Below are 17,193 nucleotides of genomic sequence, written 5' to 3'. Positions count from 1 at the left end.
ATGCTCCCCTCATTTAATTTTTTTACTAATTACACTTTTGCTTTATTTTCCTGGAGTTCCTCTTAATTAGTCCTCCTTGGAATCAGGTAACCTTAAACTAATATAGAGATGCTTACACCAAGCCATGCAAAAGGCTGGTCCGGGAAGTCTGACTGACACTTTGCTATCTTTTTATGGCACTAGGTCTTCTAGATGAATTTCTTATGAATAATTTTAAGAGAAATCCTGTTTTATTTTGTTTTTTAAAGATAGGAGGCTTTCCCTTCACCAGATACTTTTTGAAGTTCAGGAAAATCTTGAGCTGTTTGCGTATTCAGTTATTCTGGTTCTTTTGTTCCTAGCTTGGATTGGCAGAAATGCAAACAAATTACGACGGGGTCTTAACAATCAAGAAAATAAACATGCAGCTCAGGAAGTAATGTCCCTGAAGCAAGCCAAAGCCTAAAAACTGTTCATTGCCTGCTATTTTAAAAATTCTACTAGGGACACTTGAGTGGCACAGTCGGTTAAGAGTCCTACTCTTGATTTCGGCTCATGTCATGATCTCATGGTTCATGAGTTTGAGCCCCAAGTCAGTTCTGTGCTGAGAGCACAAACCCTGCTTGGGACTCTCTCTCCCCCTCTTTCTAGCCCTCCCCCCACTCATACACTCCCTATCTCTCCTAAAATAAATAAACTTTTAAAAAAATTCTTGATTGAAAATTCCACTGGTCTGTCTCCTCCAGCCATGCAGGTAAGGGAATGTTGGCCAGGCCTGGAGACCAGTTTTGTTCCGTGCCCACATGTAATACTCACTGGTAGCTTCAGAGCACAATTAGGTCCACACTCCAACCCACTGTTGATGTTCCTTTCTTAGCTGCCTTGTCTCAGCTCCTACGACAGCTACTGCAGCAATCAGGTAGCCGCCAAGGCTCTGCTGGACCACAAAAAACAAGATCACCGAGTCCAGGATTTCCTACAGCGATGCTTAGAATCCCCCTTTAGCCGCAAGCTGGATCTCTGGAATTTTCTCGATATTCCAAGAAGCCGTCTAGTGAAATACCCACTGCTTCTTCGAGAAATCTTGAGGCACACACCAAATGATAATCCAGATCAGCAGCACCTGGAAGAAGCTGTAAGTTCCTGTTTCTTTCTCTCTTTCCCTTGTTGTTTTCTCCCATAATATTTAGGAGATTGGGTGAGTGTGTGGATGAAGGACCTCCAGGGATGTGGGACCCAGGGGTCCTGGCTTCCAGGCTTGGTGCTGCCATCAAGTCACTTCTCTCTCTGCCTCAGTCTCCTAACCCATAAAATGCAGTGTTTACATGAAATACCCTCTCAGAGCCCTTTGATTTCTAAAAGTTCTTGCTTCTGTATAGGTACCTCTCTAATCATTAATTACAATTAATAATAAACTGTAATATTTTTTCCAATGGTTGTGAGGGTTAAGATCTCTGTAGATTTTAAATTAAATGTCTTTGTGTAGTGAGCAAATGGGAATTGCCTCTTTCCTTAGCCCCTGAGCCTCTTTGTAAAGTCGACCCTATTTCAGATCTAGCTCCCTCAGCCTCTGATTGCACTGAGGGACCTAGTCCAACCTCCTGCTCACCAGCAAATGTTCATTAAGTATGGATAGAGATAGATTCTTCCTTAGTAGCAAGAGAAGACCAGGAAAAATGTCTGGAAAGCTTGGGTCTGATTGGGGTGCTCTGTGGGACCAGGCAGAGGCAATGGCAGGCCAGGAGGAGCCAGTGGCATGAACAAAGGTCTGGAGAAATGACAGGATGGGTAATGTCCAGGGAATACTATGGATCAGTCTGCCCAGAGAAGAGGATACTCTGAGGAAGCAGCAAGAGAGAAGGCTGAGGATGGAGGTTCAGATCTGGTCTTGAGGATTTTAAATATCAATTTGAGATGCTTTTCCTTTATTGTGTTTTGTTTGTCTTTGTCTTTTATTTTTTTTATGTGTTTAAATGTTTATTTTTGAGAGAGAGAGAGACAAAGTATAAGTGGGGGAGGGACGGACAGAGAGGGAGACACAGAATCCAAAGCAGGCTCCAGGCTCTGAGCCTTCAGCACAGAGCCCAAGCCAGGGCTCTAACTCATGAACTGTGAGATCATGGCCTGAGTGGAAGTTAGACACTTAACTGACTAAGCCACCCAGCCACCTCTCTTTTGTTTTCTAAGTAGCTGGGATTCAGGGTTCACATTCCAGCTCTATCACTGACAAGTTGTGGAAATGTGGACATGTTACTCTCCTTGTCTGTGGACGGGGGACAGAGGAGAAAGGGACTAGGGGCAGGAAGGCAAGTGGAGACAATGCTGCCAAGGTCCAGGCATGCAGTCATGGAAACACGCTCAAGGAGGAGCCATGGGGATGGAGCCTTAGAGGCCAATCCAAAGGGCTCATTCCCTGACTTAATATGGAACAGAAAGAGGGTATGTATAGATGACTTGAAAATCAAAATCCATGAAACTTGCCAAACAAACTGCCTATCTCCTCCCAGAGAGGGGTTTAATAATGAGTAAGTAGTAGTCACAACAATAATAATTATAACAATACCTGCTGACATTACTTGAATACCTGGTAAATAAGCTTTATATAATCACTTTGTAGGTTATGTATCTCATTTAATCCTTATAATAACCTATGAGATAGCTATCCCTGATAGGACCATATTCCAGATGAGGCTTGGAGGGCTTAGCTAACTGCCTAGAGCCAGAGCTAGCAAATGATGAGGTTTGTGTCTGAAATTTGCCATGGACTGCAAATCCTGTGCCTCTTCTACTTCTTTATGATCCTACACCACAGAACTGAAAGCCTGGATGCTTCTTTGAGTCCCCATTGCCTGTAGAATTACAGAAAACCAACTAGGGCCACCAGGCTTTGTGGAGAGGCCTCACTGATGCCAAGGTGGGCCAGGTGCCTCCTGGTAGGGATAGTGAAGACAGGGGGAAGACTCTCTTGACTGTTAGCAGACACACACAGGCCAGTCCAGCATAGATGGGGGACACAGGCACTGGGCATGAGGCCCACCTCACTTCATCATGTCTGTTTTTATTACTGGGAAGAGCACAGATGCATTACCTCCTCTCCATATTTCATCCCAGCAAGTGTGTGGTCTGCAGGAATGAAAACAACAGGGAGCTCGAGCTAGTTAAAATAATTACTTTTTTGAAGCATGTGAACTTGCTTTGAGCTTTACTGTTAAGATTTCTTCTTTTTAAAACGCAGCATGAAAGAATAATGCTGTTTCTAAGATCACCCAAGTGAGCTAAAGTTTGGGTTTAAAAACAGATAAGAACATGATTGTTTGCAACGTGGAAGGATGGACCAATTTCCCTAGTGCAAAAAAATGTGATGTCATTTTTAAAAGTTGAGTTTGCACCTAGTTATTCAGGCAGATTTGTGTGTGAGGCATGGAATACCTGCATTTCAAAATATCTGCAAAGCAAGTCTTCTTAATGCCCATTTACACAACAGAAGCACAGCAATGTTTTGTTTTGTTTTGCTTTGCTTTGTTTTTTTGTCTTTTCATATTCCTCTGGGCATTATCCCAGATGAGCAGAAATATTTAGCCCTGTACTCTTGGGTACATTGTGAATGCTTGATTAATGTAAAACTCATAGTACCAATGTAGCTTGAATTACAGATTCCCTGAATAAATTTTCCACCTCTGAAAAGGGGAAGATCAGAGAACTGTTAATACATGGCTTCTATATCAAGTATCCAGTCTTCCAATTATGTCTATAAAAAAGGCCTTGTTTGTTTTTTTTTAAGTTTATTTATTTTTGAGAGACAGAGACAGAGCATGAGCTGGGGGAGGGGGAGGCGGGGCAGAGAGAGAGGGAGACACAGAAGCTGAAGCAGGCTCCAGGCTCTGAGCTGGGAGCACACAGCCCAATGTGGGACTCAAACTCAAGGACCACGAGATCATGACCTGAGCCAAAGTCTGAGGCTTAACTGACTGAGCCACTCAGTCACCCCAAAAGGAAACATTTTTAAATAGAACTTTGGATACTCAGATATTCCAGAGGTCTAGTTGTTTAACATTTTAAATTCTAAGAATTGGGGCAACTGGGTGGCTCAGTCAGTTAAGCGTCCGGCTTCTGCTCAGGTCATGATCTCACGGTTCATAGGTTCAGGCCCTGTGTCAGGCTCTGTGCTGGCAGCTAGCCAGAGCCTGGAGCCTGTTTCAGATTCTGTGTCTTCCTCTCTCTCTGACCCTCCCCTGTTTGTGCTCTCTCTGTCTCTCAAAAATAAATTTTAAAAAATTTAAAAATTTTTAATTCTAAGGATCGTTTCAGCCAAAACCTCATCTGGCAGACTGTCTCTTTCCTCTGCCCACCACTTGTTCCCCAGCTCCTTTAAAAAAAAAAAAAAATCAGTGGAAGCAATGAGAACAGTCCAGCCGTTCCTGCGGTGCTGGCTGCTATTCCTGGTTCATGTCACAAGCCTACGAATAGATGATATTACCGCTCAAGGAACTAGAGAGGGTTTTCAGATTTCACTCTGAGCATGATGATTATAGCCTGTGTGGATTTAACCCCTCTTCTGTTACCAGATATCTGTCATCATCTTGCTTTACCAGTCCTTTCCCTTCAGTCTGAACCCTGATGAAAGATGCAACAATAAACTTAACTTAAATGCAAAGCTACTATGACTATTTGCAATGCAGTCTGCTTGCTATATTCAACTTTATTCCTTGCTGCAATTCTGCAAAATAAGTTACTCTCAAGAACCACTGCAAGCATTAGATGCTTACGGTGTACAGGTGGATATAACTAAGAGACACTATTTTTAATAAATGAAAGCAGACCCAGAGGTGCTATTATAATGTTCACAATGAAAGTGGAATAAAACTGATATGTTCTATTGTTTTGTCTTTCTTTTCTCAAACACCAAAGAAAGACATAGCATTTGACAGTAGTCATAGCTGCCTAAGGAACCACTGCTTGTTTGAGCTTATTAATTTCCATGTGATGTGCCAGCTGTTCAGTTTCTGAGTTAAATTAGGAAGTGAATGTGTATTTATGCCTATAGTACATCATCTTTCTGGTTTTCTGGATACTTGCAGGAAACTCAGAAAATTGACTCAGACCCAGTTAATTCCAGATATACCTTGTAATAGTAAACTCTAAGAAGAGCCACAGCCATTAATGCTACTGCTTTAAAAACAAGGGGGGAAAGTATGGATTCCACTATATATTAAAAATGTAGTAAGGTAAAATATCAAGGTAGACCAGGCACCTGGGTGGCTCAGTTGGTTGAGCCTCTGACTCTCTGCTGAGCTCAGGTCATGACCTACTTTGGGCTCCACACTGGGCTTCCCACTGGGCTTGAAGCCTACTTAAAGAAGAAAAAAAGATTAAGTTAGACACAAAACAATTTGTCAGATGCCTCCCATATATTTTTAAGCTTCTTGAGGGCAAGGACCCTGTCTCACTTCTGTGAATGCTGCCATCTAGCTCTACACTGAACACATGCTCAACAAGCATTAACTGAATTTATTTGAAGGATGAGTCATAGCATTAGTATGTGTTGTGAAATTTCTTTTTTTTTAATATTTTAAGTTTATTTATTTATTTTGAGAGAGGGGAAGAGAGAGAGAGAAAGCAGGGGAGTGGCAGAGAGAAAAGCCCAAGCAGGTTCCATGCTGTCAGCAAAGAGCCCAACACAGGGCTCAAACTCACGAACTGTTGAGGTCATGACCTGAGCTGATATTAACCAACTGAGCCAGGCACCCCTGAAATTTTTTGTTTGTTTGTTTTTGAAAATAACAACAGCCAGTAATATTTTAAAACCAAGAGGGGAGAAAAAAACAAACAAAGAGAAAGTTTGTGGACCAAAGTATTCTCTTTATTGTTTTATGTTAATAAAACTCATATTAATTTCATAGGATTTATATTTAATATCAGGTTGACATTAAAGTCCAAAAAGATTATTTTATGATACAAAAACCCTGTGTTTTCTTTAAAATTATGTTATTTTTTTGTTGTCAAAGTAGTGTTATCACCAAACTTTGGGAAATAAAGGAGAGAATAAATGAGCTTTGAAACCCATAATAGCTACAGAAGTATACAGATTATGCATCTGTTCATAGGATACAGTGACCAGACTTCAGCTCAGAGCTGTAAGATCTTCTGTCAAATTTGCGTGAAAGTGCCAAAGTTAAAGCCGGGTAGAAGTTTTTATCCAGTTGGCTTTGGGCAGAAGGTATCATTTCATTAGCATGTGAAAAATAATCACTTAACACTTAGATTTAACTGCCAACTTAACACCTTACAAGATGTGGTAAGTTCTCATGGGGTAAAGGCCTCTTTTAAAATCTTGCTTTTCATAGATTGATTTGTTTTTCCATTAAGTAAATGTGACCAAGAAGAATCCTTATTGACATTTTTCATCTGTTAAATTCTTTCCTGTTTATACCACCATGAGTCTTGGGCTGCAAGGGTGTTCAATATTCACAAATAAATCAGTGTGATGCACCATATTAATAAAAAAAAGGATTAGAACCATAGCATCATTTCAATAGATGCAGAAAAAGCATTTGACAAAGTACAACATCCACTCATGATAAAAACCCTGAACAACATAGGTTTAGAGGGAACATACCTCAAAATCACAAAGGCCATGTATGAAACACCCACAACTAATATCATCCTAAATAGGGAAAAACTGAGAGCTTTTCCTCTATGGTCAGGATCAAGATAGGAGTGTCCACTCTCACAATTGTTATTTAACATAGTCCTAGAAGTCCTAGCTGCAGCAGTCAGACAACAAAAAGAAAGAAAAGGCATCTGGGGTACCTGGGTGGCTCAGTTGGTTAAGTCTCTGACTTTGGCTCAGGTCATGATCTCACAGTTTGTGGGTTCAAGTCCCACGTGGGGCTCTATATTGACAGCTCAGATCCTGGAGCCTGCTTCCAATTCTGTGTCTCCCTCACTGTCCCTGCCCACTCTGTCTCTCTGTCTCTCAAAACTAAATAAACGTTAACAAAAAGATTTTTTAAAGAAAAGGCATCCAAGGAAGAAGAAAGGAAGGAAGAAGAAAGACTTTCATTACTTACAGATGACATGATACTCTATGTAGAAAATTCAAGACTCTACCAAAACACTGCTAGAACTGATAAACAAATTCAGTAAAGTCACAGGATACAAAATCAACATACAGAAATCGGTTGCATGTCTACACACCAATAATGAAGCAGCAGAAAGAGCAATTAAGGAATCAACCCCATTTATAATTGCACCAAAAATAGTAAGATACCTAGGAATAAACCTAACCAAAGAGGTGAAAGACTTCTACTCTGAAAACTATAAAACACTGATGAAAGAAATTGAAGATGACACAAAGAAATGGAAAGACATTCCATGCTCATGGATTGAAAACACAAATATTATTAAAATATCTGTTACCCAAAACTGTACATTTAATGCAATTCTTATCAAAAATACCATCATCATTTTTCAAAGAGCTAGAACAAACAGTCCTAAAATTTGTTTGAAATACAAAAGACCCTGAGTAGCCAAAGCAACCTTGAAAAAGAAAAGCACAGCTGGAGGCATCAGAATTCCAGACTTCAAGTTTATATTACAAAGCTATAGTGATTAATACAGTATTGTACTGGCACAAAAGTAGGCACATAGATCAATGGAACAGAATGAAAACCCAGAAATGAACCCACAACTATATGGTGAACTAATCTTTGACAAAACAGGAAAGAGTATCCACTGGGAAAAAGACAGTCTGTTCAACACATGGTATTCAGTAAACTAGACAGCAACATGCAAAAGATGAAACTGGACCCTTTCTTACACCATACACAAAAAAAACCTCGAAGTGGATTAAGGACCTACATGTGAGACCTGAAATCATGAAAATCATAGAGGAGAACACAGGCAATAACCTCTCCTTTTTTTTTTTTAAGTTTTTTTATCTTATTTTTGAGAGACAGCACGAGCAGGGGAGGGTCAGAGAGAGAGGGAGACACAGAATCTGAAGCAGGCTCCAGGCTCTGAGCTAGCTGTCAGCACAGAGCCCGATGCAGGGCTCAAACTGAGATAATGACCTCAGCCAAAGCCGGACGCTTAACCGACTGAGCCACCCAGGCGCCCCAGCAATACCCTCTTTGATACAGGCTGTAGCAACTTCTTTCTACAGATGTCTCCTGAGGCAAGGGAAACAAAAGCAAAAATAAATATTGGGACTTCATCAAAATTAAAAGCTTCTGTACAGTGAAGGAAATAATCAACAAAACTAAAAGCAACCTATAGAATGGGAAAAGATATTTGCAAATGACATGATAAAGGTTTAGTATCCAAAAATATATAAAGAGCTTATAAACTCAAGACCCAAAAGATGAATAATACAATTGAAAATGGGCAGAAGATGGGAATAAACATTTTCCATATGGCCAAAAGACACAAGAAAAGATGCTCAACATCATTGATCATTAGAGAAATACAAATCAAAACTATAATGAGATATCACCTCATACCGATTAGAATGGCTAAAATCAACAACACAAGAAACAACAGGTATTGGTGAGGATGTGGAGAAAGAGAGACTGTCTTGTGCTGTTGGTGGAAATGCAAATTGCGGCAGCCACTCTGAAAAATAGTATGGAGGCGCCTCAAAAAGTTAAAATCAGAACTACCCTACAATCCAGCAATTGCACTACTAGGTATTTACCCAAAGAATGCAAAAATGCAAATTCAGAGGGATCCATACACCCCAGTGTTTACAACCACATTATCTACAATAGACAAGATATGGAAACAGTACATGTATCCACCAACTGATGAATAAATAAAGAAGATGTGGTATACATATACATACACACGATAGATTATTACTCAGCCACAAAAAAAAGAATGAAATCTTGCCATTTACAATGACAGATGGAGCCAGAGAGTATAATGCTAATTGAAATAAGTCTGAGAAAGATAAATACCATGTGATTTCCTTATATGTGGAATCTAAGAAACCAAACAAACTAGCAAAGGGGGGACAGAGAGAGAGAGAGAAATGAAGAAACAGACTCTTAACTATAGAGAACAAACTGATGTTTACCAGAGGGGGGGTGAGTTGGGGATAGGTTGAATAGGTGATAGGGATTAAGGAAGGCACTTGGTGATGAGCACCAGGTGTGGTATGCAAGTGTTGAATCACACTAAACTATATACTTGAAACTAATATTACACTGTATCTTAACTAATTGGAATTTAAATAAAAACTTTTTAAAAAATACTACCATGAGAAAGATGGGACTGTTGGTCTTTTCACTATTAGAGGACAAAGGACTTTGCTGAGGAAGTCATCATGTTGCCTTTGGTTGGTGTCATTGAGTTTTTACTCAACTAATTTCTTATTCCTTTGGTTTTTAGCATTTTCTAACTTATATACATGTTATTCATGTGATAGAACAACACATCAAAATAAATGCCCACTGATTGTATATGAATGCTGTATTCTTGTTGCTTTGTTTCATTTCATTCTCTATTAACAATAGTGCATCCACCATTGCTCTGAAATCCTCTACCCCTAACCTATTCACATGTGCTATAGGCATGGATGTGGGTGTATATATACATAGACAAATGGTTCCCATCATGATGCCTAGTGTCTTTTTTTTCCATGTCTAGTTCTCTGTCCTTTATAAATCATTTGTATGTATCACCAAAAGATATCCAAACTATTTCTTTACACCCAATTTGCAAATACTGTTTGGGTTAGGTTAGATTGAGTACCTGTGGAGAGACTTTGAAACTAGGTTCAAATCCTCAAAGATGATCCCTTCTTGGGACTACTACATTCTGCTTTGTTTTCTCTCTTTGGCTGAAGTTTTTAGATGTCTAAGTTTTCAACATTGCAAGCATGTTTTAAGAAATGTACAGCATAGAGCTCAGTAGTTATGAGACCTGCACATTGAAAACTATACCTTATATCTCTTCTTCTCAAATAAAAGTATGCATCAGTATCAATTTAATAAACAAATATCCATATCTGTATATAAATATATGTGTGTGAATAGGTATATGTGTACGTGTATAGATGGATAGACACAATATACTAAAAGCATTTATTGGGGCGCCTGGGTGGCTCAGTCAGTTGAGCATCTGACTTTGGCTCAGGTCATGGTCTCATGGTTCATGGGTTCGAGCTAGCTCAGAGCCTGGAGCCTGCTTCAGATTCTGTGTCTCTTTCTCTCTCTGCCGCTCACCTGGTCACGCTCTATCTCTCTCTGTCTCTCAAAACTAAATAAATGTAAAATAAATTATAAAGCATGTATTTATTTTTGCCTTTTCCCTTTGATACTGATATCCTTTGATACTAATGCATACTTTTATTTGAGAGGAAAAGATATAAGGTACAGTTTTTAATGTGCAGGACTCATAACTACTGAGCTCTATGTTGTACATTTCTTTTCCCAAAACTGCAAGTTAGAAAACAGAATCTCAGAATTAGATGCAAGTCTATCTTGGTGACCTTCTAGGCTGAGCCCCTGGGACTTGCTGGTGTGGATGGTTTGCTTACTTTCCCCATACATTCTTCTTTGTTTCCGTAGATAAACATCATTCAGGGAATCGTGGCAGAAATCAACACCAAGACTGGGGAATCTGAGTGCCGCTATTATAAAGAGCGGCTTCTTTACTTGGAAGAAGGCCAGAAAGACTCTCTGATCGACAGCTCAAGAGTGCTGTGTTGTCATGGAGAACTGAAGAACAACCGAGGCGTGGTGAGTGGTCCCTCTTCTTCAGTGGTCTCCTCCTGGGCCTCCCCCAGCACGCAAGCCGTTTGAGCCAAGCCTCCTGTTACTGTGCCCTCCTCATTGATTATCTTCAGACAAAAATTGATTTCCAGTGTCTCTTATATCACAGGATCCCATATATATATATATATATATATACCTTGTATATGTGTATTTCTATATTATACATATAATTTATAAAGAATACAAATGGGGTGTTTCTAACTTAATATTAATACATATTTATACATATTACACAAGGTATATATTATATACTTATTTTAAAATTTCACAACTAGTACGCATTGAGAAAGAATTGGAAACCGACATAGAGTTGCCAACTTTGTATTTTGTTTGATCATGACCTTCAATAACAAATGCAGAACAGCTAACATGTCCTCCCACTTTGATAATCAGAAAACAGGATGTTAAAAGTACATGATCTCAAAAAAAACAGCTCTTAAATTAAAACTCTTAGCTTTATGAGAAAGTCTTTGCTTTTTTTGGATAGGTACACATCCACAGACTGCCATTTAAAGACCAGTTTTTGTTTTTTTAAAACAATAACCTACCCTCTATTGGCTACATATCTAACTCTGCCCAATTTCCTGACTTTTATTCCTGAGTAGATATTGAAATTGTTTCTCCTCTCCTATCGTAGCCACTTGGACAGATCTCCCTGGGGCACTTACTACCATGGGTGTAATTGTCCCTCTGTCTGTTGGTATCTTCCAGTATACTATAATCTTTTAGGGCGGAGACTGTGTCTTGTTAACCCCCAGCACCTTTTATGGGGACCCAGCACATTCTAAGCTCTCAGTAATGTTAGGTGAAAGAGTGAGTGAATGAATGAATGTGAATGTTTGCATAAAGAAAGCATGGATTTGAATTTTATGAGAATTCAAAATTCATTTAACTTTTATGTATAGCAAGTAGAAATAATGCTAATATGTATATGATATAATTTTATGTACTCTACATTAAAATGTATAAGGAATGTATAGATTTTATTATGTGTAACATAATACATATTTAATTTCAGTGTTGGAAAAGCCATTGAGAAAGAGAATCTCCACTTTTATTGTATTTCTTCTTCAGTATCTAGTCAACCCTTAGAATGGAAGCCAAAACTAGATTGAATAGTTCTTAATAAAGCTTTGATGATTCAAAGGACAACCTTTGACCTAGAATATGGAGTGGCATTTGTGAGCAGGCTCCGAAATGTTATTTGAAATCACTGAGTATATGTCATAAGCACCCATTATCAGAGCTACTAGGGATCCAACCAGCTGTTGGTGCAACAGAGGTAATGGAACAGGTCACAGGCCACTGCTTGAAGAAGTGTTTCTGTTTGACTACAACTACTGATTGCTAGAAAGCTACATTATGCTTCTTGCTGATTTTCAGAAAGCACCAGTGGACTTCTAATGTCGGGCACTCTGAGTTCTTGAACATTCTTTGTCAGGAGCCCTGTGGGAAATAGTTGGGAAGATTCATCACTGCTGAGATGAGGGCCTGGTCTCTTTGTGTCCATCAGTCAAGGACTGAGACTCTCTCTGATTGGATGTGCAAGGGGCATTAAAGATGAACTTTAGTTCATATTTCAAGCAATAGATTTTTTCCAGACAAAGATAGCAGTTGGGGTGGGAGGCTTGTTTTAGTTGTTTTTCCCAACAGAATTATGGAAGTCATTAGGAACCAAGTCCTGTATCAGGAGAAAAGCTCTTTCGTTTGGGAGCTAAAAGGAGGTGAAACTAACAAGGGGAATTTTCAGCGAAGACTCACAAATAAGGGATGTTTTTTCAAAGATTTCCCAGATAAGGAATTCAAATTCTCTACCTTAGCTAGAGGATTGATTGAGGTAGAAACATTGTAAAAATCTCTGATCGTGTTTACAGTGACAAACCCCTTCTCTCCCGATCCCCAAAGAAAAGTTTCAACATTCTTTACACATTCTCCTCTCAAAAATAAAAAAGGCCTTAACTTGGTTATTTTTTGCTTTACTCTGTTTAAATGTACATTTGATCCTTTTGTTAAGCAAAATCTCACTTCTCAATCTCCTCCCACCCAGTACAAAATTATCATTTGTATTTCCACCGGCCAACATTTGGTTGAGCTTTAATTTCTGCAGGTGTGTGTGTGTGTGTGTGCGTGTGTGTGTGTGTGTGTCTGTCTGTCTGTCTGTCTGTCGGAGTAGGCATGAGGGAATCTATAAGTTTCTTTTCTCTCAAATATAAAATTGTCTGATAATGCCCAATATGCTTCCCTGCCCCAAATCAAGATTCTAATGTGAGTTTCCACCTGGGTTCACATTCCCAAATATCTCCACTGGAAAACCAGAACCCAGCTACCAAAGTTGTAGATCTTTTCACTTCAATTCCTCAGCATTTCCAACCTGTGAGATGAGCCTGGCACTTGGAATGGAATAGAGCCAATTTACCCCAGTCTATCCAGCAAAACTGCTTTCATGATGTGGTTGGAGACAAGCCTTTATTTTTGAGATTTTTCCTTTTGCCCACAACACACATATCAGTCATCAGCCTTTAAAGCACAACCTCTTCAGAGAACTGAGGTTCTGATGAACATAACCGAGAAGGACCAATGCTTTGATTATCTTTCTCTGTGACTACGGCGGCACGCTCCGGTTCCCTCAGGAGTGGGCCGTGTTCTGAGTTAGACAGCCTGGATGGAGCTGATACTCAGCTCTGTGGTTTAAAGAATAAGTGTTTTTATGGATTTGGGAAGCAAAGATTAATATTAGGCTTTGATATGCCAGGTGCATCCTTTATAAACTATTGTTCATTTTGATCTCCTAGGATTATATTAGGTGATGCAAACTAAAGCTGGGATGGGAGTGGGGGTACTAATTCTTTTTCCTTCATTGTCCCCTTGATTCTACTCCCCCTTCTCATCTTTTTTTCTTACGGAAGCTGGAGGCTGTGTGTGTCTGCACAGGTTGTGAGCTATAATGTGAATGTTGTCCCTGGAGCCCCCCCTCCCCCCGCCGCAGATGTCTGTAGGCAGAAAGGCCTTCTCCGTGGAGGCCCTAGGGAAGCCCTCCTCTAGGAAAGGCACGAGATGCATCTGGAAACACCTCCAAGTTGCCCAATTTCTCTTCTGGAGGTAGATTTGAGCCTAAAAGTTCATCAGACAATGTGAACCTGGTACCTGGGGACGTCTTCTCCAAGGAACTACACTAATCTTTCTAGACTGTCGCTTAGAGAAATTCTGTGGATCCTTTTCTTCCAGAAGCTGCATGTTTTCCTGTTCCAAGAGGTGCTTGTGATCACTCGAGCCGTCACCCACAATGAGCAGCTCTGCTACCAGTTGTACCGGCAGCCGATCCCTGTAAAGGACCTCCTACTGGAAGACCTGCAGGATGGAGAAGTGAGGCTGGGCGGCTCCCTGCGTGGCGCATTTAGCAACAATGAGAGAAGTACGGATGGTAGTGGGTTTTGATCTGTTGAATGGTCTTGGTTGTGGTGGTTCAGAGGGAGTGGATGGCTGGTGGCAAGAGAAGAGCCATCACCTTGGAGTCACACTGCACTCCAGTGCTATCTCGTCACTCACTGACTGTGTAACCTTGTGCAACCTCTGTGAGCCTCAGTTTCCCATCTGCAAAATGGGCGTGTATGCCTGACTACTTTGTAAGGTTGCTATAAGGATTAAGATACTGCAAGTGAACCTGTCTGGACGTAACAGGGGCCTCTTAAGTTCCCCCTTCTCTGTCTCCTTCCATGCTTAATATCAGAGAGCCCCTATGGAGATACCAGCTGCTTACGTGCTGGCCCTTGTTGTTGAGCCAGCAGACTCATCCCCAGAGAGGCTTAAGGATGGTCACCTGGTTGAGGATTCTTCTGTAGTTATGCAAATGGACTTCTTTAACTTGAGACTTAATAAGCAAGGAAGTTAATCAAGAGAAAGTAAGATGGCAGTGTGTAATGAGTGTCTTATATGTGTCATTCAAGGCACGAGGACACACTGGTCAACTAAATAGTCAGATTCCTTTCCCCTGTGGAGCTTATATAGTAAGAGAAGGGATAAATGATGAAGAAATATTCAGGTGCTGTTAAGAGAACTAAAACCCAGCACAGGATAAATAGGGATAACAGTTGGAGGTTTGCTTTAGAGGAGATGATCAGAGAAGTCTTCCTTGAGAAAGTGACAACTGGGCATCTTGGGTTAACATTGGGTTAACATTGTCAAAGTAATTAATATGTACTGCCTCTTACCTACTGTCAGTCCATCCACCCTGGTGGGAGTGGTGATGGTCGTGGTGTAGTGGTAACTTATATTTCTTGAAGGCTGAACATGTGCCAGGCATTGTATAAGCACTTACATGTCTTATCACATTTAGGCCTCATAATAACCTTATAAGGACACTGAGACATAAAAGAGTAACGGCGCTTGCCTTAGAGTAATGGGTGGAGCCTGAATTTGTCTGAAGTGGTGGTTCCCAGTCTCTTGGCTACAGGGATAGTGCAAGGGGACCGAACACCCACGCTTCTGTGAACCAAACTTTGCACATGGCACGCAGGGCCTGTATGTGCCAGTTAAGCTAAATAAAATGTTATCCATGTTGTGCACTGCCATTTTTAAAATGCACTTAGCTCCTATGGAGGTAATTAAAATGTAATTTTATTTTAAAGTGAAACCTAATTTATAATATCGTTGAGTCTTTACCTATCTTCTCAATCATTTGGGTACTATAGGTACATGTACTATCATGTGAAGGATTGTGGGCATGTTTTGATATTACAAAGAGCTTCTTAAACTTGAAAAGGCTCTAGCTTGGGGCAGTTGATGAAATTCCAGATTACCAGGCTCACCTTAGACCTATTGAATCCAAATCTCTAAGGGTAGGGTCCAGGCATGTGTGTTTTTAACAAGCTCACAGAGGATTTTAACACACACCCAGGTTTAAGGTGATGTCCATTTTCTAACCTCACAGGCGACTGAAAGCCACACTGGTGTCAACTCCAGGTCAACTCCTGTTGATTGATGGTGGCTGCAGGGGAGAGCTGAGCCATGTGGCAGACCAATGGGACACATTTTGTAATCAATTAATGATGTCTGCCCTGGCTCGGGGGGTTAATGTCACTATATATGTTATCTTTGCCCTGGGAACTGCCTTTCCATTGACCTTTCTTAACTGTGTTTTTCATTTCTAGTTAAAAACTTCTTCAGAGTGAGTTTCAAAAACGGATCCCAAAGTCAGACCCACTCACTACAAGCCAATGACACCTTCAACAAGCAGCAGTGGCTCAACTGTATTCGTCAAGCCAAAGAAACAGTGCTGTGTGCTGCCGGGCAGGCTGGGGTGCTGGATTCCGAGGGACCGTTCCTAAATCCCACCACCAGGAGCAGGGAGCCACAGGAAGAAACAAGACTTGAGCAGATGGACCAATCAGACAGTGAGTCAGACTGTAGTATGGACACGAGTGAGGTCAGCCTTGACTGTGAGCGCATGGAACAGACAGACTCTTCCTGTGGGAATAGCAGGCACATTGAAAGCAACGTCTGACAGAAGCATGTGTACTTCTTGGAAGTAGCCCTGTGTCTTACCTGTACAGTATTTGCATTCCACACATGGAACGGTTTGGAGAAGCACTTTTTAATATTTTTGTGACCGTGTTGACCCAGTCTCTTGTATCTGTACCTTGGTCCTTAGTACTGTAACTGCCATTCTATCTGTGTAAGCTGGGATCAGTGGCAACTGTTACCCTGTATTGTATTTCACAAGCGTCTGGATGGACGGAGGGGTACTTGAACAAGTTACTTTCAGTTGTCCTGCTGGATTTTAAAAACTAGGAAAAAATCTCTAAACTACTGTTTCATGTAGATTGCTTAAAAGAGTCTTCCCATGTTTCTATAGTGCTTTTCTAGCTCTTTGACATGGTAGCTGAAGGCGTGGAGTGTACAGGGCCTTGAAACAAGGCATGAGGAAGTCACTTGTGTATCATGATGGTATTTGAAGGAAAATGGGAAAAGATCAATTCATGCAGTGAACTTGGTTCAATGCTATCCAACCAGAAAGCATGAAAACATCCCTGGGGATTCTGGATCCTTAATTTTGCAAAGCAAGAAGCACTGTGTTGACCTTGCAATATCTTCCAGTGCAGATTTGATGCAATAATCTATTAGGATGTGGAATAGTGTCTGCCCTTAAAAGGACTAGCACAAAAGCAGCTGTCAGCTCTGAATCTTGAACTGAAATGCAGTTGCACCTGGGTTGGGGGTGGGGGGCACAAGGTGTGAGATGGGGGGGGTCTCTCTGTCAAAGTTGCTGGCTTGCCGTAGAGAGCCACTTCTAGCCCAAAACATCAGAATAGAATTCAAAAGGTCTGGCAGGATAATAAGAAAGAAGGCCTGTCATCATTTTGTTTCATCTGCCAAGCCCTATTCATATTTTGCAGCATTGAGGAAGAAACTGTAGGAGAGTCAGTGCCTTTGTTCACAG

The 17,193-nt window shown here is 40.6% G+C and overlaps 1 protein-coding gene across 4 annotated transcripts in view; it reads left to right on the top strand.

Annotated features, from left to right (window-relative positions):
* ARHGEF3 (Rho guanine nucleotide exchange factor 3) overlaps nucleotides 1-16,367 on the top strand; it is a 280,046-nt gene extending 263,679 nt beyond the window's left edge. For all 4 annotated transcript variants that reach the window (XM_029917716.1, XM_029917719.1, XM_029917715.1 and 1 more), the window contains 4 exons: nucleotides 857-1,114; nucleotides 10,551-10,721; nucleotides 13,983-14,169; nucleotides 15,905-16,367. In XM_029917716.1, the coding sequence (XP_029773576.1) occupies nucleotides 857-1,114; nucleotides 10,551-10,721; nucleotides 13,983-14,169; nucleotides 15,905-16,257 (969 nt within the window). In that variant the 3' untranslated portion in view covers nucleotides 16,258-16,367. The remainder of the gene's footprint in view (nucleotides 1-856; nucleotides 1,115-10,550; nucleotides 10,722-13,982; nucleotides 14,170-15,904) is intronic.
* Nucleotides 16,368-17,193: the final 826 nt, after the last annotated feature.

The sequence above is a fragment of the Suricata suricatta genome, chromosome 12, assembly GCF_006229205.1.
Source record: "Suricata suricatta isolate VVHF042 chromosome 12, meerkat_22Aug2017_6uvM2_HiC, whole genome shotgun sequence".
NCBI classification, from domain to species: domain Eukaryota; kingdom Metazoa; phylum Chordata; class Mammalia; order Carnivora; family Herpestidae; genus Suricata; species Suricata suricatta.
Note: the sequence above shows the minus strand (reverse complement) of the source record. Positions and strands in the feature narration are given on the sequence as shown.